Source organism: Podarcis filfolensis (genome assembly GCF_964270895.1).
Source record: "Podarcis filfolensis genome assembly, chromosome: 11".
NCBI classification, from domain to species: domain Eukaryota; kingdom Metazoa; phylum Chordata; class Lepidosauria; order Squamata; family Lacertidae; genus Podarcis; species Podarcis filfolensis.
Genome location: NC_139613.1, coordinates 21,391,047 through 21,412,651, shown reverse-complemented (window position 1 = coordinate 21,412,651; position 21,605 = coordinate 21,391,047). Strand labels below are relative to the sequence as shown.

The 21,605-nt window shown below is 42.9% G+C and overlaps 1 protein-coding gene across 1 annotated transcript in view; it reads right to left on the bottom strand.

Annotated features, from left to right (window-relative positions):
• Window positions 1–21,605, bottom strand: part of ITGA1 (integrin subunit alpha 1) — a 75,198-nt gene that overhangs the window by 32,113 nt on the left and 21,480 nt on the right. Inside the window, exons 4-12 of the mRNA XM_083576022.1 lie at window positions 21,492–21,580; window positions 20,330–20,444; window positions 13,235–13,362; window positions 9,786–9,934; window positions 8,871–9,021; window positions 7,729–7,894; window positions 2,690–2,763; window positions 1,342–1,486; window positions 860–1,002 (exon numbers count right to left, since the gene is read on the bottom strand). Coding sequence (XP_083432148.1) covers window positions 860–1,002; window positions 1,342–1,486; window positions 2,690–2,763; window positions 7,729–7,894; window positions 8,871–9,021; window positions 9,786–9,934; window positions 13,235–13,362; window positions 20,330–20,444; window positions 21,492–21,580 — 1,160 coding nt within the window. The remainder of the gene's footprint in view (window positions 1–859; window positions 1,003–1,341; window positions 1,487–2,689; window positions 2,764–7,728; window positions 7,895–8,870; window positions 9,022–9,785; window positions 9,935–13,234; window positions 13,363–20,329; window positions 20,445–21,491; window positions 21,581–21,605) is intronic.

The window sequence follows — 21,605 nt, the reverse complement described above, 5'->3', positions numbered from 1 at the left end:
ATGCCAAAGCAGTGTGTTCAAAAATGAAGAGATACCCAGTACAAATAAAACAAGGAGGATGCTGTTGCTGGTTCTAGAAGTGGAGAGTGGAAACAGCGGCAGCTACTGACTTGTCTAGGTAAAGGAAAAAGGAACCCCTGACCATTAGGCCCAGTCGCGGACAACTCTGGGGTTGCGGCGCTCATCTTGCTTTATTGGCTGAGGGAGCCGGCGTACAGCTTCCAGGTCCTGTGGCCAGCTTGACTAAGCTGCTTCTGGCGAAACAGAGCAGTGCACAGAAATGCCGTTTACCTTCCCGCCGGAGCCTTACCTATTTATCTACTTGCACTTTGATGTGCTTTCGAACTGCTAGGTTGGCAGGAGCAGGGACCGAGCAACGGGAGCTCACCCTGTAGTGGGGATTCGAACCACTGATGTTCTGACTGGCAAGCCCAAGAGGCTCAGTGGTTTAACCCACAGCACCACCCACAAAAAAGATAAGAGGGTTGCTGCAGTGTGGTAGGTTGTTGCTGGCCTAACCCTGGAGGCTCAATTCCTACAATTTGTAGGGACTCTGGAGGTATGATCCCAAAGAGAGTCACCACCAGGGCACCACCTTCTTCAATTATCTGTTGCTGAATTTATTATCTGAATACACGACTGCATCCAATACTTGAAATGAACATTGTGTAGTCACACATTCAGCATTACTGATTTATAAGTGGCTTCAGACACAGGGTAGAATTGTTCAGAACTGCTGCAATGATTCATGCTCTATTGGTTTTTCTCTACTGTTCACACTTTTTTCTGGCAATATTCAGTATGGGATAAATATATATCATTCTGAAGTATGTGAATTCCAATAACCCCACTTACTTACTTGCTCCCCATTTAATCTTTGAAGTATTTCTATATCTGCTCCTCTCATTCGATATATGATAACTTGGCCAGTGTGATTATATCGAGGTTGGCCAGCAATGTACAGCACATCTCCAGGCACTGAAGCTGAATTTACTGTATAACCTAAAATAAAGAATGGGAGAGACAACATTCATTCTCAGGATACTTTGACAATAACTACTTGTACCTCTTTAAAAAAAGAAAAAGAATGCATAAATATATTTCCAATAGGCCAATGCAGTGCAATCCTAACTAAGGGTATACAGCAGGTTGGCTAGCTGTGAGAAAAGAATGAACTGGAATATTGGAGTTACAGATAGGTAGCCGTGTTGGTCTGCCATAGTCAAAACAAAAAAATTTTTTTCCTTCCAGTAGCACCTTAAAGACCAACTAAGTTAGTTCTTGGTATGAGCTTTCATGTGCATGCACACTTCTTCAGATACACTGGAATATTGGAGTCACCTAAGTATGCTGCAAGAGGCTCATTTCTTTCCGAAGACTTGTTATAAAATGTGTCATTTCTTGGGATTTGAAAGGCATTGTCCTTTAGCATGACGACAGTTCCATTCCAATCATATGCTCCAACTGCTCCAAGCATGATCCAGTCCTTACATAGGAGGAGAAATCAATTAGTTACATAAACTAATTTTAACTATGGATCTCTACAACGACTCTCATTTTACATATCCATGAAAAAGAGGACGTGTCCTGGAAAAAGAGGATATGTGGGAATCCTATGTGGGTGACCTCATAGGAATTATATGTACATATACCCACTGCTTTTTTTCTATATATATAAAAAAATGTTTAGGGGTATTCTCATTCCATCTGAGACTCAGGAAACGCTGTGACAGGAAGTGAGGCCGCTATAGGGGGAAGCAACGGAACTGACGATTCACTGTGTTAGAAAAATTAAAAATTAAAAATTTTAAGCTTCTTCTCCTGTTAGCTTCACAAAATGTTTAGGGGTCTGCGTCCCCCCAGAAAAAAAGCACTGCACATGCCACCTTGAGTTCCATGATGGTAGAAAGATGAGATATAAATTTCATTTATTTATTTATTCATTTTCAACTACGATATGTTGCCCCTGTTTTCAAGGTGGCTAATAATCTCTCATTCCACACTTTCCCCCAATTAGCACTCATGTGGTAAATCAAAATGCCAACTAGCTCCAGCCCTAACCTTGCACATGCCAGCTTGCCCCATGCCTGGCACCTGCACATTCAGCACAAACGCCTGCAGGGAGCAACATGTGCAACTGTATGTGCAAAATTGTCCATGTGATCTGCAACCCCATTTGCACAGGATTCCAGGTTGCATGGATGACTTTGCATGCACAGATGTATACAGGAAATCTACCCCACTGCATATTGTCATGCTAAGCCATTGGGGGCTGGACCCATCAGTGCTTCCCTTCTTCTTGCTTGAGCATTAGTTTTGAATAGGGCTTGTGTCCCCACATCATCAGAAATGCAGTCTGTGCACACTCCCAATGTTTTGCCATGTTCATATGCGGGGATGAAGTGAGCCCCCCAAAAGGGGAAAAATCGTTAAGTCCTACCGTGCAGCAACGCAATGAAACATGTCTAAATGGTGCGATGATACTGTTTGGAAGTGTTTAGAAATTGTATGGAGTTTGAAAGGAGGGAGGTATCATCAGTATTGTGGGTTAATGGTAATTTTTAAAAATAACACACACCTGGCCAAAGCGTTACAGTGATATTTTTGTTTGAGGATATTCAAGATCTTCCTTCTGAAGAACAATTTATTTTAAAGAATAGCTATAGCCATAGATGACTGGTTAGTTTACCTGGGAATAATGAGCACTGATTCCAGCTTGAGACATTTCCATTTCAAAAGAGGATGCCAGCTGGTCTTTTGTAGCTATAAAACAGGAAATGCTTATTGTTTCAACACAAATGGTTCAAAATGCTGACTATAAATAATTCCAAACTAGAGGAAAGACTAGACCGTTTATTAAGAGTTACCAGCACCTTAACTTGGACGCTGAGAGAAATATTTCAAACAGATATATTTTATTAGAAGAAATGTCAAAAATCTATCCAGTTCTCTCAAGTAGCAAAATCCTGAATTCTTCCCATCAGGTGCCTTGTCATGCATCAGATATCTTCAAATCCCTACCCAGCTCACTAGGTGACTTTGAGCTAGTCATTACTTCTCAGACTAACCTACCTCACAGGGTTGCTGTGAAAATAAAATGTTTGAAGGTGTCTTGTCCAAGTCTGGTTTAAACATAGTCATTTAAGGGAGAGCATGATGATTAACTCAGAACCACTGAGTAGGGTCTACTCAAAGTTAAACTTAATTGAATACAACTCAAACATTTTATGCAAATCTGTGCCCTGTCTTCCCCTTTGGGGAAGCTGCACTGTTTTTGGAAACTCACAAACTGTCTCCCTTCTTTAAAAGTGCCAAAGCTATTAATTTTCAAAAGTACAATCAGGAATAATAAGTAACAGATGTGTTCTCTGCTTCATTATCTTGCGGTTTGAAAGTTATTTTTATCAGGTCATTACGTTGACTTACATCTCCAATTACATCTAGGACAAGAGGATAGGAATATCATGCAGCTGGATTTTTTTGCAATTTTGTTTTTTTTAACAGCAGACTATAAATGTTGAGAGTGAACACCACATGTATTACCAGAATTATTATCTATGGATTGCACTACCAGGCAACTTAACCAGTTGTGGGCTGGAAGTTATGGCATCAAAAGAAATCCAAGTGGAAGATTCACTCATAGGCATCGGTATATTGAACTAAGGGCAGTCTCATTAAGTTGAGAGGAAGAATATAATATTGGATCCAGCTATTTGTTAAAATCATTAATAGTCTTCTTTCCAGTCAAGAAGCTGAAAGTCATTTACAAAATAAAATGCAATACTAAAATGTTACAGTTTTCAATTTCTATGCCAGCTATTCATAGAGTTGACAGGGACTTCAAAGGACATCACCTGCTATAGGAATTCTACTACTTCAGCAGAGTCCCTCAGAGTTGGCCATCCAGCCTCTACTTAATCCCCACGTCACACCACTGAAGAGGCTAGCCATGGCTCTGCAGAAAATGCAGCTGCCCTCTTCAGCAGCATGAACTGCTGCTGTGGAAATAGCAACAAAATATCTGGCTGTATAGATTGTTTTCCATTTGCACATACAGAGATACACAGAGCTCGGTTGGAATACAACCAATTTATAAGTGAGGAAATGAATACTTTTCACTAGCCAAGAATATATATATCCCCCTTAATTGAAACAAGCTGCAATGCTGAGAAGCCATTGTGCCCAAACATTGTTTCTGTACAAATCCAATCATTCTAATGAGGTTCCTAATTATTTGTTAGCAATGAAATGCTAATTTGTGTGTTTTCATAAGTGAATTCCTATATTTATGCTCTCTGTTGACACTGCTGCAAATGTCACCCACAAGCAAGTCTATAATGATTATTCAGGAAAGACTGAGATTTTTAAATGTGAAGTATCCACAGATATTTTCCCTGCTAGGAAATATAATCATTTACAAATTACTTGTACTGCTGCATAACATTTTAAAGCACCACTAGCACATTAAGCACTAGAAAGAACACAGAAGCAACACTGTTCCTGCCAAGATGGCTTAGAAAGCAACAGACAGATTAGAACAGAGGCCTGCAAAAGATTAACAAGAACAGAAGTTTGATGGATATTTAACATGCCAGGTCACAGCAGGCCCTGAATCTTGGTTCCAAAGATAACCCAGCCTGTGCAATGCTGTGATCTTCTGGTGTTTCTGTAAATAATACTGTGTGCATATATAATATTTCTGCTGCCTTGTGGGATGTTTTCGGGAGAAGAAAAGGCTAAGGAGTATTGTTAAGAGATGTAAAGGCAATATAAAGTTAAGAAATGCATAAGAAGTGGTTAAAACGGTGGATCATCAGAGGTGCTGATGGAAGTCTAAAAAGATTGTATAAGTGATAAGTTTTGTGGTAAATTTTATAATTTATATGTTAAAATCAATAAAAATTAAAAAAGAGAAAAGGCTAAGGAGTAAACCCTGCACAAATCCAGAGTAGAGTCCCTAAGGCGATTGGATGACCCCTGTTACGCCTCCTTCTGGCATCTCCTGCAGCCAAGCTGGTGCCAAATGTGATTGCTCTGCTTTCCTTTAGACCACATCAGCTAAGCCAAGAGGTCACCTGGGCAGCCCAGAGCCTCCATACACACTGCCCAGGCTTGCGTCCAGGGAGGTCACTTTGATGCTGCTATGCAGTGGTTTGACTTCACCCCTGGAGGCACTCCATTGTCTCTCGAGACAGATGGATGACAACAATATGTATACAATACAAGCGACTTTAGGGTAAAACTGTCAGTAAGTATAACATGTAGATGTAGGTTGGGGTGTGTGTGTGGGAGAGGGTATCTGGGAAAGTTGGAAGTGATTGGATAAGGGTTAGAAAGTTTGAATCCTGGTGGGAGACAGTTTAAGAGTCAGTTGAGTTTGGGAATGGGTGGTAGCTGCAGTGAAAGTTGTAGGGGGAGGGAGCATTTGGATGGCAGCAGGACTGGTTTGATAAGTAGCATCAGCAATGTTATATCATTGTTTTTTGTGATAAGAAGTAACAAATCAGATAATACAGAATTGACCCCATATGTTTCTGTACACTAAGTGATTAAAAATGCTTATTTATTTGTGTTAGATGTATCGGTTGGTTGCTCGAGAACAATCAGGCAATATGCCTCAAATGTTGTTGTTTAGTCGTTTAGTCATGTCCGTCTCTTCGTGACCCCATGGACCAGAGCACGCCATGCACTCCTTTCTTCCACTGTCTCCCGCAGTTTGGTCAAACTTATGCTGGTAGCTTCGAGAACACTATCCAACCATCTCGTCCTCTGTCGTCCCCTTCTCCTTGTGCCCTCCATCTTTCCCAACATCAGGGTCTTTTCTAGGGAGTCTTCTCTTCTCATGAGGTGGCCAAAATATTGGAGTCTCAGCTTCAGGATCTGTCCTTCCAGTGAGCACTCAGGGCTGATTTTCTTAAGAATGGATAGGTTTGATCTTCTTGCAGTCCATGGGACTCTCAAGAGTCTCCTCCAGCACCATAATTCAAAAGAATCAATTCTTCAGTGATCAGCCTTCTGTATGGTCCAGTTAGTCTGTTCTAAAGCTTTCTTATTGGTGGTAAAAACCTTTAGAATGCAGAGCACCTCTATTCCGTGTCGTGCTCATTCACTGGCAGAATCTGAGAGTGGGCGGTGCTTAAATCTTCCCCAGCAGAGTAGTTTCTTGACCCTCAGTCTGCGCCTCCCCTCTCTGCGCGGAAGCCTACTGCGCACAGACGGCTTGGGTAAAGAAGGACCTCCTTCCTCCCCGCTTTGCTCAGGCAATGTGTCCTGGCACCGCCTTGCCTCCTCCGAGCCCTGCATCGCCTCTCCACTAGAGGCGTGGCTTCCTTCCTCCGCTGAGGAAGTGCTGCTTCGCACAATCTTTGGGGGCTCTCTGTAATCCATCTGGCTTTTCCCCTCTCGCCCCTGAGCCGATGGCAGTTCCCTGACAATTTGTTTTAATAAATTGTTGGATTATAGCACATGATGGTTAGAAGTGGGAAATGTCGAGGTACTGTGGTGGCAGAAGTAACCCAGTTCAGATCCCTACATCTTACGAAGAGTGAACAGGTGTGACGGGGTGAGTCTGAGTAGTGCCAGGCACCATGTAGCCTTGTGGGCAAGGGTGGCATGACAAAAAGTACATACCCTCCACCTTTTCGCAGATTAGGGTCACTCCTGTATAACCAGGAGATGGAATTTATACAACATGTTATATTGTTTTGCCCTTTTGATGCTGAAGCTCGTCATCAAATCATTTCCCCTTGTTGTCCCAAGTAGCAGGAAGGTCAGCTCAATGCTATGTTAAATATTTGCTGGGAAATAAAATCCCATGGGTGTTAGCAGCGACCAATTTTCTAGCAATGGTAGTGAGAACCTATTAACCATCTGAAGCTGGAATAATCATTATGTGTATATTTGAGCTGATGGTGTTTACGATATGGTTTGCTTTGTTTTTTTGCTCTGTTGTTAAGATGAAGGTATGTATACTGGATGCTTTTAATTTTCTGGCTTCTGGAATGTAATAGATTGATGGCTATCTATATAAAGAGGTTGGGCTAGTATCGAATCCAGCACCATGTCAAGGGGCCGATAAGACATAATCCAGACTCAACAGCACCCTGAGTAGAAAGTAACAACTAAAAGTAATGCGAGAAGACGGTTACAGAAGAGAAAAGCAGGGAAGCAAGCTGTAAGCAGATACTGCACAGACACTAAACTGCATTTATGTCACTTAAGTTGACATTTAACAGCTGAGGAACACTGAGGCATAATATTAACCAACTAGCCTAAGAACAGTCATTAAATCTGTGGCAGAAAACCCTTGTGTCATCTTCCCTACTAGCTGAAGTCTGGCTGGGGCTGATGGGACTTGTAGTCCAAAACAAAGAGTTTTTAGCCAATGCTGAATCCTGCTGCCACATCATGAAAGACCAAATGGACCATTGGTCACAGGATTGGCCAAGACACTGTGAAACATAAGGCAGCTGCTTCAAACCACCTAATGATAGGACCAGCTCTGATTAGTCTGGCCTCATGCAGCAATTGTTATTTTATTGTATTCCTGAAAAATCAAAAAAGGGAATTTCACTGTTGACCCTGGAGTGAAAAGAAGATGAATTCCAGAATTGCCCTTTCTTGATTCAACTGCATAATGGAAAACTCCAGCAGCAGGAAACCATTTCTCCCTCATGAATATAATGCAGGAACACATTCAAATTAAAGAAAAGAGGCAACCAAACATACCTTCCAGAGCAAATATTCTCTCTCCAAGAGCTTCAACAATAGTAAGCAGTGCCAATTCATCCGAGACATTGAAGAAATGCTTTTCTGTTGGCTCACTTGCAATCGATTTTATTTCCTCAACCAATTTTTCAGTGCTTAGGTTGCCTCTGTTGTAGTGGCCAAGAATCTATGGCATTTCCAAAAAGACATGCTAGTGTTGCAAGGTTTCAAAAAGACATTCCTGTAGCTCACAAGTGGTACCACATGGAAAACTGAAGAAGCAAATACAGGAACCATTGCCTTGGGAGATCGCTTAGCCATGGATGTTATATAACTATATAAATTGCCCTGCTGTGACCAGCCCAGACAGAAACACCACTCAAGCCTGGACCTGGCCTGGGGAGATGAGCAATTAGGTTGCATGATGGAGACAGTCTGGGAGGCTCCCATCACTGAACCTTCTGCTGGAATGTGTGTTCTTGGCTATGCCATCTGTTGATGTTGACCATGGTCTAGAGAGCACTGTCCAAGGTTGCAAAGCCAACCATATTGTACCATTATTGCTTCACTGGCCATTGCAATTTTGAGAAACAATATACCCCAGCAAGGAAAAGCTTTGTGTGTGCCAAATATGTGATTGTACAAGGGGAGCTGGCCATGTAACATAAGAAGAACCTGATGGATCAGGCCAACAGCCCATCTAGTCTAGCATCCTTGTCTCCCTGTGGCCAACCAGATGCCTATGGAAATCATCCATAAGATCTATGTTATAGAAATGTGCTACATGGATTTATTATGGTGGGAACTGGGAGAAGCCCAAAGCTAAACATATCCATTTCCCAAAGAGGAGCTAAGCTTTGCCAAACAGATCTCCTTGGCCATTATCTCTCTTCAGACCCAAACAAAAAGAATCAAACTTATGTGCATAGTTTGTACAAGCAAATAAAGTCCTCCCTCACTTAGCTCTTCATTTGCAAAGTGAAGAAAATAATATAGATCTACCTTGTATGTGGTATGAATTACTGAGATGCTGTAGGCAAAGTGCTACACCATTATTCTGAAAAGATGGTCATGCAGCTAATGCAGCATGTTTCCAGATAAACTTGAGGAGAATGGAAGGAGAAAATTCTATGGATCTTTAGGCTCCTGAAAGTGCCACTTACAGCAATCGAAAATCTCTGTATATTTTCTTTTTCACAATCTTCAATCACTTTCTTTAATCGATAGTTGTCGTGAGATTCTCCATCTGTCACAACTACCATGACTTTCTGGACCCCTGGGCGTGCTCCACGAGCTTCTGTAAAAGCTTCTTTCCTAAACAGTCAGAGAAAGAGAGCGATGCACAAGAGAAAAGCAGCTGCAGGCATTCTCCCAGCTAATGGCTGTAACCAATTATAAGCAGCAAGTACCAAACTAAGCAGGATCAACAGTAGCTAGTATGACATGCAATAAGTAATCATTTATTAAAGCCTAATACTACATCTGTAGAACCAATAGAATTATATTGGCTGAACAGTGTCTCTGCAACCAGGATGACTAACCTGTTGCCCTTTAGTGTAGTTGGACTCCCAACTTCCATCAGCCCCAGCCAGCATGAGCACTGGTTAGGGATGATGGGAGTTATAGTCTAGAAACCTCTGGAAAGTCACAGTCTCCCCATCATTGGGCTGGGGTGTTTGATTTGGGTTAAAATCCTTGCTCAAACATGAAGCTCACTGGGTCAGTCACCCTTCCTTACCCACTTTGTATTATGAAGAATGGTAAACAAATGTTCTAAATAAGTAAACAAACTTGGAGTTATATCCAACAAAGTTTGTGCAAGTACTTCCACTTGTGCATCAGAATTTTCCCTTCCACTTCCTTTCACCACAGTCCTCCAGATCCCGCAACCCTACTTTCAGGCAGATAGGCCAAGTTAATTCCAGTATCACAGGACCGCATTACAAATATTAACTTGCACAAAACCAACTTGTAAATTGGTGACAATTGGCAAGCATATGAAAAACCAACATGGTAGCTCATGGGGGCTGGTATAGCATCTTAATCTTGATAAATATTGCACTGTATGCAGTACTTACCTTGCTGTATCAATTCCAAGAGCTGTCATGGTTTGGCGTCCTCCTCGCTGACCAATTTTCTTTGCTGCAACAAGCACTTCTTCCGTAGTTGTATATGTGTTGAGGTTAAATTCATGGGTGACATTTTCTCCATATTGAACAATCCCAACCTATAACACATAACGTCTGCTAAAGTAAGCATTGCAAAGATGCTATAGAAGAAGAAGAAGAAGAAGAAGAAGAAGAAGAAGAAGAAGAAGAAGAAGAAGAAGAAGAAGAAGAAGTTGTTGAAGTTTTTTGTACCTCGCCCATCTGCCTGGGTTGCTCCAGCCATTCTGGGTGGCTTCCAACAGAATATACAAAAACACAATAGAACTACTCTTGGCACCCGCCCTGACAAGTGGAGGGGGTGGGGGAGAAGGAGACATACAGCGGTAGTCTGCATGCATCTCCTTCTCCTACCCTCCAAACTGCATGCTTTATGCCAATACCCTCCAACATTTCTCTGATGAAAATAGGGACGTCCCATTCCTTAATGATAATTCCCCCCCCCAATTTTTTTTAATTGATTTTCCAAAAATTCAAAACAAACATACATACATACATACATACATAGATCCTGTTTAAATCTTGGTAACATTATTGACTTCCTCAAGTCGTCTTGGTTGAATTTCATTATATATCATTTTAACAGTTTTCCAAAATCGATTTTCTCAAAAAATTAACTTGTTCACTTAACATCTTTCATTCTTTCTAATTTAGCTTTAAACATCTTGAATCGATAATGATAATTTTAATATTTATACCCCACACATCTTACTGGGCTGCTTGCCCAGCCAACTTATATAAAACATAATAAAACATTAAACATAAAAAACCTTCCCTATACAGGATTGCCTTCAGGCAGCTCAGGGTTCGGATAACTCCACACCCTCCAACATTTATCCAATGAAAATAGGGACATCCTAAGGAAAAGTGGGACATTCTGAGATCAAATCAGAAACCGGGATGGCTTCTCTAAATCAGGGATTGTGGCGATCACACACAGGGCCCCCGGACGTTTGACGGTCAATTGACCCTGTGCCACCACTGTGATTGCTTTCTTCGCTGCCACCACCCCGCTTCTCACGGGGACACACGGAGTCCAGACAGCTGTTAACATTAACAAATAATCAAGTTTATTTTTAAATGCAGGAACAAGCATATGGTTTCAGTTTATTTTTCTCTTGTCAGTTTCTTAATCTTAGTTCCTAACAACTCCAAACTGATTATCCCAACTATCTATCTGACTCCCCCTAACAATTCCTCTCACTCTCTCACAATACAACTTGACCAACCCACTGCCTATTCCTCCCTCTTCCTTCTCCAATTCCCAAACCTCAACTCTCAACTCCCAAACCTCAACTGACTTTCAAAACCTCCCACTCAAACTTTTACTCCCCCCTTGCATTCTCACTGGCCAATCACATCACACTCATTTTAACCCTTTCCTTATGACCCACCTAGGAGGCAAACACCACAGGGATGTCCCTGGAAAATAGGGACACTTGGAGGGTCCCAACTAAAGAAGTGCAAGGCCTTCAAATCAAGGCCACTGCAGAGCACCAGATCGGGCCCCGAATGGGGTTGTGCAGAGCCCATATCTATGAGCTTATAGTGGGTTCCTCTTGCTTTCTGCTCAAGACAGAGAAGCCATCTAAAATGTGAAAACTGATCCACACACGGCAAAAGCTTCCTAATGGAAAACCTGTTCTGGGTAGGACATTTGCATGGATCACACTTGTAACAAATCCTTACATATCCATCACATGAACACATGGCAGGAAGTCACTGCTGGTGGCAGCTGACCCCTTGCGCTTTTGGCAGCATAGTTGCACGTGTGCGTGCTCATCAAACGCACACTGTACGCGAAGTCCCTTAATTTCCCCAACTTCGCTTATAAAAGAAACATGAAACAGAAAAGAAAGAAAGATAAACAACTCTCTCCCCACCCTCTTTCTTCATCTCCACTTGCTTTGATGTTATGGGAGGTTCTTGACTAGAGGTTATCTGTGCAATGTTCCATTAGCATATTTCAAGTTTATGTTTGCCTTTGATATTTTGAGTACACGCCGCTCAGTTGTGGGGTGAAAATGCACCTTGATTTGGCATATTTATCTGTTCCTCATCTATTATTAAAAGCCCTGTAACATTGACAGATTGAATATCAATAAGGCCTCTACAGGTTTTATCTAATCGTATTCTTTTATAGCCGGGACAGTTTGCATTTTTAGTTTAGGCTTTGCAGATGTGCTTCCCAATCAGTTTTATAACCCATCTCTTTTTAGTAAAAAACATCTTTGTTTACTGGCACTCACTGGTGCCATTTGAACCAAAGAACGTGAACGGAAGCACAGGTGTTTTACGGTTGCAAAAATTAAAATAATGATACCACAGTTATTACTGCGATTATAGAGTTTCACCTGAAGGAAACATGAAAACCACAGTTATGAAAATAAAATGTTAGTATGACACTTCATAGTTATTTTATTACAAATCTGAAACTCCTGGTGCAAGTTGCAGTCATTCCAACCTCTACCCTTGACTATGAGGTTTCTGTTTCAGGTGTGACATGCCTTTACAAATGTGTTACAGCTAGAAGAAAAAGGAAGCAGGCTGAAGAGGAAATGAGAAGGGGTAAATTCACATTATGACTGCAGAAAAGAAATTAGATACAAAGATTCTTCCTCCACCAGTTATACTAGAATTCAGGATTGTGTGAACCAGTAACAAAAAAGTAGTAGTTTTGAGACCCACAACACATAACCTTTGTTCTGGTGTTTACTGAGATCTTTGTTTCCATGTACTCAAATTTTGCCTTGAGACCTTTTTTGGGTTTTGTTTTTTAAAAGAAAGGTGGCTAAAAATGTAAATAGCAACACAAATTTAGTAAAGGGGCTAGATAAACCTCTCTAGGAAAAGAGATCCAGACCCTGGGTGTAGCCACTGAAAAGGCCCTCTTCTAAGTCCTCACCACACACCTTAGATAGAGGTAGGACATAGGCTGCCACATATTGGAGAAAAGTGTCCTTCAGGTCGGTGAAGGATATTTTCAGCCATAACCAACACTTTTAATAGCATTATCATAAGGACTCCCCTCCCTCTCCTCTTCTCTCCCAAAACAGATTTGAGGGGGCATGTTCTGGAAGGAGAGGGAGGGGAAGTTCTGTTGCATAAGCAGAAGTCCTTGCGCTAATGACATGACTTCATTGGATACAACCCTATATGCCTGGAACATAAATATCATTGGTTATCTAGCTTACAGTGTTATGCTGCATATTTTTAGCTAGAAATTTAACAAATACTCAGAAGTAAGCTTCATCAAGTCCATTGAAACTTACTTCCAGATAAGTAGATTCAGGACTTCAGCCTTACTCTTTTCCCTTCACCCCCAATCAAAAACGGAAGACAAAACATGTTTTTCGCCATACCTGTGTCTCTTTGGGGCCTATGTCCATATTTCTCAGCAGGCTGTCCAAGAAAGCAGTGACACTCTCCCATGGGTAAATACTGTTGGAGCCATCAAGAACAATAACAATGTCCAGCTGGGTCTTGCATTCTGCAATGTGAATTGTTGGATCTTAAAGAAGTGCCCCAATGCATCAGGAGGAAATTAATAAGGCCTTTAAAAAAATCTAAACTAAATCTTAGCTGGCACTCTCAATACTTTACTTGCAAGGACCCCTCCCCTTTACTTTCAGCAGAAATTACTTTTAGGTAAATATGCTGAAATCACAGGCTGCAACATTTAATTGTTCGGTCTTGATGGCGTTACTTACACAGTACCTCTTCTGCATCCATTGACATTTCTTCCTCTGGAGTTAATTTATACAACTGAGACTTGCTGAGACTCTAAATGGGAACTCTGAAAGCAGGAGTATAGGGAGGAAACCTGCGGCCTTCCAGGTCTTATTGGGCTTCAACTTCCATCACCCCCGAGTACTGGCTGTGTTAACTGGGGCTGATGGGAGTTGGCGTCCAAAAACATCTGGAAGGTCACAGGTTTCCCATCCCAGAGCTAATGAAGAAGAAGATCCTCAGTTGTTGACCTTTAAAGTCAGTGCCTAGAGCAGCCTGGGAAGCTTGGTTGCTGGGCAAGAGCATTAGGATGACAAAGTTGAGTAGAAAAGTTAATATCCAATTTCCCTGATAGATTATATTCCGTTGCATGTCACAGTGTGCAATAATCGTCTCATGCTCGCTTGCCAACCAGACAATGGACATACAGCTGAGGGTGGCGTTTAGGAAGGAACAGTAAAATTATTAGAGTAGTGGTACATAGAAGAGGATACTTCTGTTGGGATGTATCTAAGGCAGTGGAAGTGTGGACCCAGACACTTTGGCAGTGGCACACTAGTGCCTTTTTCCTTGTGCTACTAGAACCGTGTTGCAGGCAGAGGGAACAGCTGGCCTTATCCCTAATGCACTACAGCTCAGGATTTCATTGGCATTCCAAATGAGAAACTACCCAGTTCACACTTTTTGAGCCAATATGTGAACTGAAGCTAATAATAATAATAATAATAATAATAATAATAATAATAATAATTTATTATTTGTACCCCGCCCATCTGGCTGGGTTTCCCCAGCCACTCTGGGCGGCTTCCAACAAAGATGAAAAATACACTAAAATGTCACATATTAAAAACTTCCCTGAACAGGGCTGCCTTCAGATGTCTTCTGAATGTCAGATAGTTGTTTATCACTTTGACATCTGATGGGAGGGCGTTCCACAGGGCGGGCACCACTACCAAGAAGGCCCTCTGCCTGGTTCCCTGTAACTTGGCCTCTCGTAGTGAGGGAACCGCCAGAAGGCCCTCGGAGCTGGACCTCAGTGTCCGGGCAGAACGATGGGGGAGGAGACGCTCCTTCAGATATACTGGACCGAGGCCGTTTAGGGCTTTAAAGGTCAGCACCAACACTTTGAATTGTGCTCGGAAACGTAATGGGAGCCAATGTAGGTCTTTCAAGACCAGTGTTATATGATCTCGGCGGCTGCTCCCAGTCACCAGTCTAGCTGCCGCATTCTGGATTAGTTGTAGTTTCCGGGTCACCTTCAAAGGTAGCCCCACGTAGAGCGCATTGCAGTAGTCCAAGCGGGAGATAACCAGAGCATGCACCACTCTGGCACTGCAGGCAGATAGGGTCTCAGCCTACATACTAGATGGAGCTGGTAAACAGCTGCCCTGAATACAGATTTGACCTGTGCCTCCATGGACAGCTGTGAGTCCAAAATGACTCCCAGGCTGCGCACCTGGTCCTTCAGGGGCACAGTTACCCCATTCAGGACCAGGGAATCCTCCACACCTGCCCGCCTCCTGTCCCCCAAAAACAGTACTTCTGTCTTGTCAGGATTCAACCTCAATCTGTTAGCCGCCATCCATCCTCCAACCGCCTCCAGACACTCACACAGGACCTTCACCGCCTTCACTGGTTCTGATTTAAAAGAGAGGTAGAGCTGGGTATCATCCGCATACTGATGAACACCCAGCCCAAACCTCCTGATGATCTCTCCCAGTGGCTGCATGTAAATGTTGAAAAGCATGGGGGAGAGGACAGAACCCTGAGGCACCCCACAAGTGAGAGCCCAGGGGTCTGAACACTCATCCCCCACCACCACTTTCTGAACACGGCCCAGGAGGAAGGAGCGGAACCACTGTATGACAGTGCCCCCAGCTCCCAGCCCCTCAAGACGGTCCAGAAGGATGTTATGGTTGATGGTATCAAACGCCGCTGAGAGATCCAGCAGAACTAGGAAACAGCTCTCACCTTTGCCCCTAGCCCGCCGGAGATCATCAACCAGTGTGACCAAGGCAGTTTCAGTCCCATGATGAGGCCTGAATCCCGACTGGAAGGGATCCAAATGGTCCGCTTCTTCCAGGCGTGCCTGGAGTTGTTCAGCAACCACTCGCTCAATCATCTTGCCCAAGAATGGAAGATTTGAGACTGGGCGATAATTGGCCATCGTGGCCGCATCTAAAGATGGTTTTTTAAGAAGCGGTTTAATAACCGCCTCTTTCAGCGGGTCTGGGAAGGCTCCCTCACGGAGGGAAGCATTCACCACCCCACGAAGCCCATCGCCCAGTCCTTCCCGGCTAGCTTTTATAAGCCAGGATGGGCAAGGATCCAGGAGACAGGTGGTTGGCTTCACTCGTCCAAGCAGCCTGTCCACATCCTCGGAGGTAACAGATTGGAATTGATCCCACACAATTTGACTAGACAGGACTCTAGCACTCTCCCGCCCTGGCCCTGCTCCCACGGTGGAGTCTACTTCTTCCCGAATCTGAGCGATTTTATCTGCAAAAAACTTTGCAAAATCATTGCAGGAGATCATGTGGCCCGTACTGGGCCCCGATGTCGCAGGTGGTTCCGCTAAATTGTGAACCACCTGAAAAAGTCTCCTGCTGCTGTTTTCTGCAGATGCAATAGAGGCAGCGAAGAAAGTCTTCTTCGCTGTCGCTATCGCCACTTGGTAGGCTCGACGTTGAGCTCTAACCTGTGTCCGGTCAGATTCGGAATGAGTTATCCGCCACCTGCGCTCTAGCCGTCTCAACGATTGTTTCATTGCCCTCAGATCCGTGGAAAACCACGGGGCTGTCCGGGCTCCATGCAATCGGAGAGGGCGCTTCGGAGCCAAACAGTCAATAGCCCTGGTTAACTCCACATTCCAGTGGGCCACCAGGGAATTGGCTGAAAGGCCATCAACATGGGATAAAGCATCCCCTACCACTCTCTGGAAACCATTTGGATCCATTAAGTGGCGGGGCGGACCATCCGAATCGGTCCCACCTCCCTGCAGAGGGGATGGGTCGCAGAGAAGTCCAGTTGCACCAGGAAGTGATCTGACCATGGCACTTCTTTCGTTTCGCTTTTACTTAGTGTCAGATCACCAACATCCATAGAGGTAAACACCAGGTCCAAGGCATGTCCACGGCTATGGGTTGGGCCAGACTTATTCAGGGACAGCCCCATGGAGGCCATGCTTTCCACGAAGTCCCGAGCGGCCCCTTGTAAGGTCGTGTCGGCATGGATGTTAAAATCCCCTAGGACAACCAAGCTAGGTGTCTCCAGGAGAACATCCGCCACAACCTGAAGCAGCTCGGGCAGGGAATCCTTGGTGCAGCTACCCTTTGAAATTCACACTTCCCCAAATTTTGTGACGCTGTTTTGCAGCCAAATAATGTGCTCACAAATGCTTATACTAGGGAATGTTTGCATAAAAACACATACTTTTTTTGGGGGGGGGGGAGAAACCAAGACAAACACAAAACTGCAAAGGTGATGTTGGTATCTGACTGTTTTGGCAGTAGATCAGCAAGGATTCTGGCTCCCGGTTGTTTCAGGAAGGACATTTTACACTAGTGATCATCCTCAATAGATAGTTCAGATGTTTTACACTTGCCACAAGTTTTTCAGTTGCTGGCTATCCCAGAGCATGTGATTATGCACATTAATAAAACACGTGATCCAAGTTGCTGTTACTGGCTGGCTGAAATGTCTGTGATTTCCAAAAGAAAGGATGCTTCCAAGATCACAGGAATTGCAGCAACTAATAACATCCAGCATTTTCTGGCTCTCACGTACTTTGACATGTGCAAAAATGTCTGGGATGGGTCACATATGTCAGGGGGGTGCGAGGTATGCAACATTCAAAGTGGCTCTAAGTCAAGAAAACAACTGTTCTGGCTTCCTCAGTGATGACTCAGACAAAACCAAAGAAATATGGTTAGTCTGGCATTATTTATAATTGTCCTCAGCCAGGGAGCAAGAAGAATTTGGAGAAAGGAGAAGCAAAACCATATGTTCCCACAGCATGCTCTCTGGGAAACGGATCATAAAGTAATTCTGAAAGCAAGACAGTGCATTTCTTCAATGGGATCTACCTCTGGGAATCAATATAAATAATGGAATTCCATTAAAATAACAGTAGGACAGGTTGGTAATGTGTTGAACATCTTGCCTTGCAGACCAGTCAAGTCACATACTGGAAAGGTCCAGGAGAAACCTAAAAACCTCTCTAGTAGTGTAGGGTTAATATGAGTGGGATCTGAAATGTACTGTTGCAGGATGAAGTACCATTGTTTAGGATTCCAACCACTCCAGTCTAACGCCATCTGTGAATTCCTCCACCTCCAACATTCAGTCAGAATTCCATGGCCACTGGGTATGCCCATTCCTAAAGAGATTCTTTTGGGTCCTCGCTAGGAATGGATGGAACTGTCAATTTTTGTTTCTCTCATTTTCTCATTTTTTTCCCAATCTAAAGTTCAGTGTTTCACATCGGTTCCTGATTTTTTTTCTCTTGTTCCCAAGAAAATTCACCAGCATTTTACTGGGAATTTCTCCTAAAATAGAAATGTCTGCATCCTGTTTTGCCCAGCACATTTTTCCAAAGCAGTTCCCCCTACAACAGGCATCCCCAAACTTGGCCCTCCAGATGTTTTGGGACCACAACTCCCATCATCCCTAGCTAACAGGCCCAGTGGTCAGGGATGATGGGAATTGTAGTTCCAAAACATCTGGAGGGCCAAATTTGGGGATGCCTGCCCTACAATAATGCATTTTTGTATTTATTTATTTTTTACTAAAATATCTGTTTTCATGGACATTTTGCTCCATTATATGCCTTTTTGTACACACTGCTTGGCTTGAGAACCGCACCTCAAAATTCGGGCAAATGCAAATTTCCAAAGATGGCTGTGTTTTGGTTCCAAATTTCTTCCCCATTCCTAATCCTCACCTAGCATTTTCTTTCAAAGGTTTCACATCTCTCTGCAAAGTTTGGGGTTCCCCCAAGCCTGCTTGATATCTAATTTTGTGCATGGTGTGCCCTTTTGGCAACAAAACCAGTGACGCTCACAGCCTGAACATCAGAAATAGATAGAATGAGAGAGCAGCAGCAGCCGCCAGGTCATTTTATGCAAAAATACTGCAGCTTGTGGGATGCCTTCCCTAGGGAAGCTTGCCTGGCCCCTTGTGAAGATGCCATTTCAGTGTCTGGCGCAGACATTTTCCCAGGCCTTTGAATTATTTGAAGCTGTTGAGAACTAACATGTTTATTATGCTCTGCTGGGTTTTATGTGCTGCATTCCACTGCTGTTTTAAATTGTTGCTGTGCTGTAAATTAGTATTGTATCATTATTATATATATATTCTGGACTTTTTCTCTTATAAGTTGCCCTGCTACCTGGTGGCAAAAGTGTGGTATATAAATCTTAGGAACAAAAAATATAAAAGCTTCCTTGTGAGTTGTGAACTGTGTTATACTACTTGTGGCTTGTACGAGTCCACTGTTTTATTTGATTTGATTTGTTTTGATTTGTTTTGTTGTGTTGTGTTTTATGATGGGTGTAAAGCCGAATAAACATTTTGATTGATTGATTCCTTTGAGATATAGCTATGATGTTTCATGATGGGTGAGTTATAGCAGCTGAAAATCTGTATTTGCCATCTAGTCCAGCTTTCTAGATAGAATCACATGTCTTTCTATGGACTACTGTCAAAGGAAAAGGGAGGTACTACTACTACTAACTACTACTACTACTACTACTAATGGTAGATAAGGTAAAGGTAGAAGACGCATGAATGGTTATGTCCAGTCAAGGGCGACTATGGGGTTGTGGCACTCATCTCACTTTCAGGCCAAGGGAGCCAGCGTTTGTCCACAGACAGCTTTCTGGGTCATATGGCCAGCATGACTAAGCTGCTTCTGGTGCAAGGGAACACCATGACAGAAATCAGAACACACAGAAACGCCATTTACCTTCCTGCGACAGTGGTACCTATTTATCTACTTGCACTGGCGTGCTTTCAAACTGCTAGGTTGGCAGGAGCTGGGACAGAGCAACGGGAGCTCACTCCATTGCAGGGATTCGAACTGCCAACCTTCAAATCACCCAAATGCACACAATTGCACCAGAACAAATTTGTTCTGTAAGCACAAGGATTTCTACTTCTGCAACAGAATTTACTGTCTCCTTTTGCTCCTGCACCTTCCCCAAATCTGCCCCAGGGGACTGGGGGAAACCCCAGAAGAGATTTAGGGGACACATGGGAGTAGGAGAGGCAGTGGAAGTTCCATTTCGCAAGCAGAAATCTTTGAACTGATGGAACAAGTGAGTTAGACACTTGCCCCTTGTTTTTGAGGGAGTTTTATTCTGGGATCTAAACTTGAGCAGGACCTCTCGCACTCCAGATATCAAACAATAGTCAACAAAACAAGTTTATGAGGGCATTTGTCTTCTTAATCTAAAGGGGCACTCAGTTCGCTGTGACTACATAAAGATTATTTTTAGCCTGATCTTTGCTCATGACATAGCATCCCAAACTCTGTTTATGCTAAGCAGCAGCCAGAAGCAGCAAGCAGTTAGGTAATATACAGACAATGATAACATTTACTTAACTTGGTAATGCTGGTGGCCTTGAAAAATAGTTTCTGCCTTTTGCTATGCTTCTGTGTATACGTTTGTCTCCCTCGGTGCTCAATAATTTCAGCACGTAGAAGAGCTGCACTCTCATATACATACCTTGTACAGATGGGGCGATGGAGTTTACAACCTCAAAAGTGGAGCTGACATTGGAGCAGATACCAGTGGTGTAATGTAAGCGCCCACATTTGTAAGCATAAAGAGGCCCACATGCCTTAAGTAAAGGAGAAAAAGGTTACAGTTTAAACAAGTCAGCTTACTTCATAATAATTCAAGGTCTGGGGATATCACAAAATGGCAGCGTAAAACACATGGCAACACCAGTGTGATGCCACATTAAGGATCATGTCATTGCTTCAGTGTTATGATTTATATATCCTTATGTGAACCACTTCTGGTGGTTCTTCTGGTGATGAAAAGTGGTATATGAAAACATAAAATAAATGTAATTGCGAGGCAGAGATGACCTTAACTACAGCTGGACTGGCTAATAGACAACCCATGAACCAGATCTGTTCCCCATAACAATTTGTGAAAATAAAATTAATTTTAAAAATATATATACAAAATTTGGAACCCTCTTATCTCTACCAGATTTTTATAAGGGAAACACAACCAGCAACATTATATAAAAACTCAACTTGTAAGAAACAGATGTTCTATGCTTTGAGTTGTATCTGCCTCACTCAGACTGACCCACTGAAGTCAACAGACCTGCTAGGCTAGCTTATTAATATGCACAAGGAAACAAATTTGTATCACACAGTTAACCCTGGGCTGGGGGACCACGCAGAGGTGACAAAGGGGGCAGGGGGAAGAGAGTATTGGTGAAAATTGCCTCTTTCCAATATTTTTTTTTTGCAGAAACTCTATTGGATCCAAGCCCATGCTGCAAACAGAAGGGACATTTCTTTAAGTTGAATGACTCCCTCCATTAATAGAAGGACTCTGCTGGTCCAAGCCATTGTATAAACACATCTGCTAAATATTTTGGAAAGCGGTTTTCTGGTTGTGGTGCATTTGGGTACTTCTTAAGATACTGTAACAAGGTTTTGTCTGTAGGTTCATGAGATCAAGGAGTAGATTTTCATCTATACGTCTATACAGTTGGACACCATTTTGAATCAATATGGCAGACTGAACATTTCAAAACTGCCCTGATTTCAAAACTGCCCTGATTTCCCCCCGCTCAGAATTGCCAAGCAATGCTGGGTATGAGGCTGCTGGTCACTTGTTTCCTTAAAATACTTTATTCATTCACCAGAAATCCTCCATTTGGGTTAGTCACTAAAGTTGCTCCAAGGGTCATGTTCTCCTTTACTTCCGCAACGTGAGGAATGGAGATGTCATCTATAAATAGATCAGAAATGTAAAA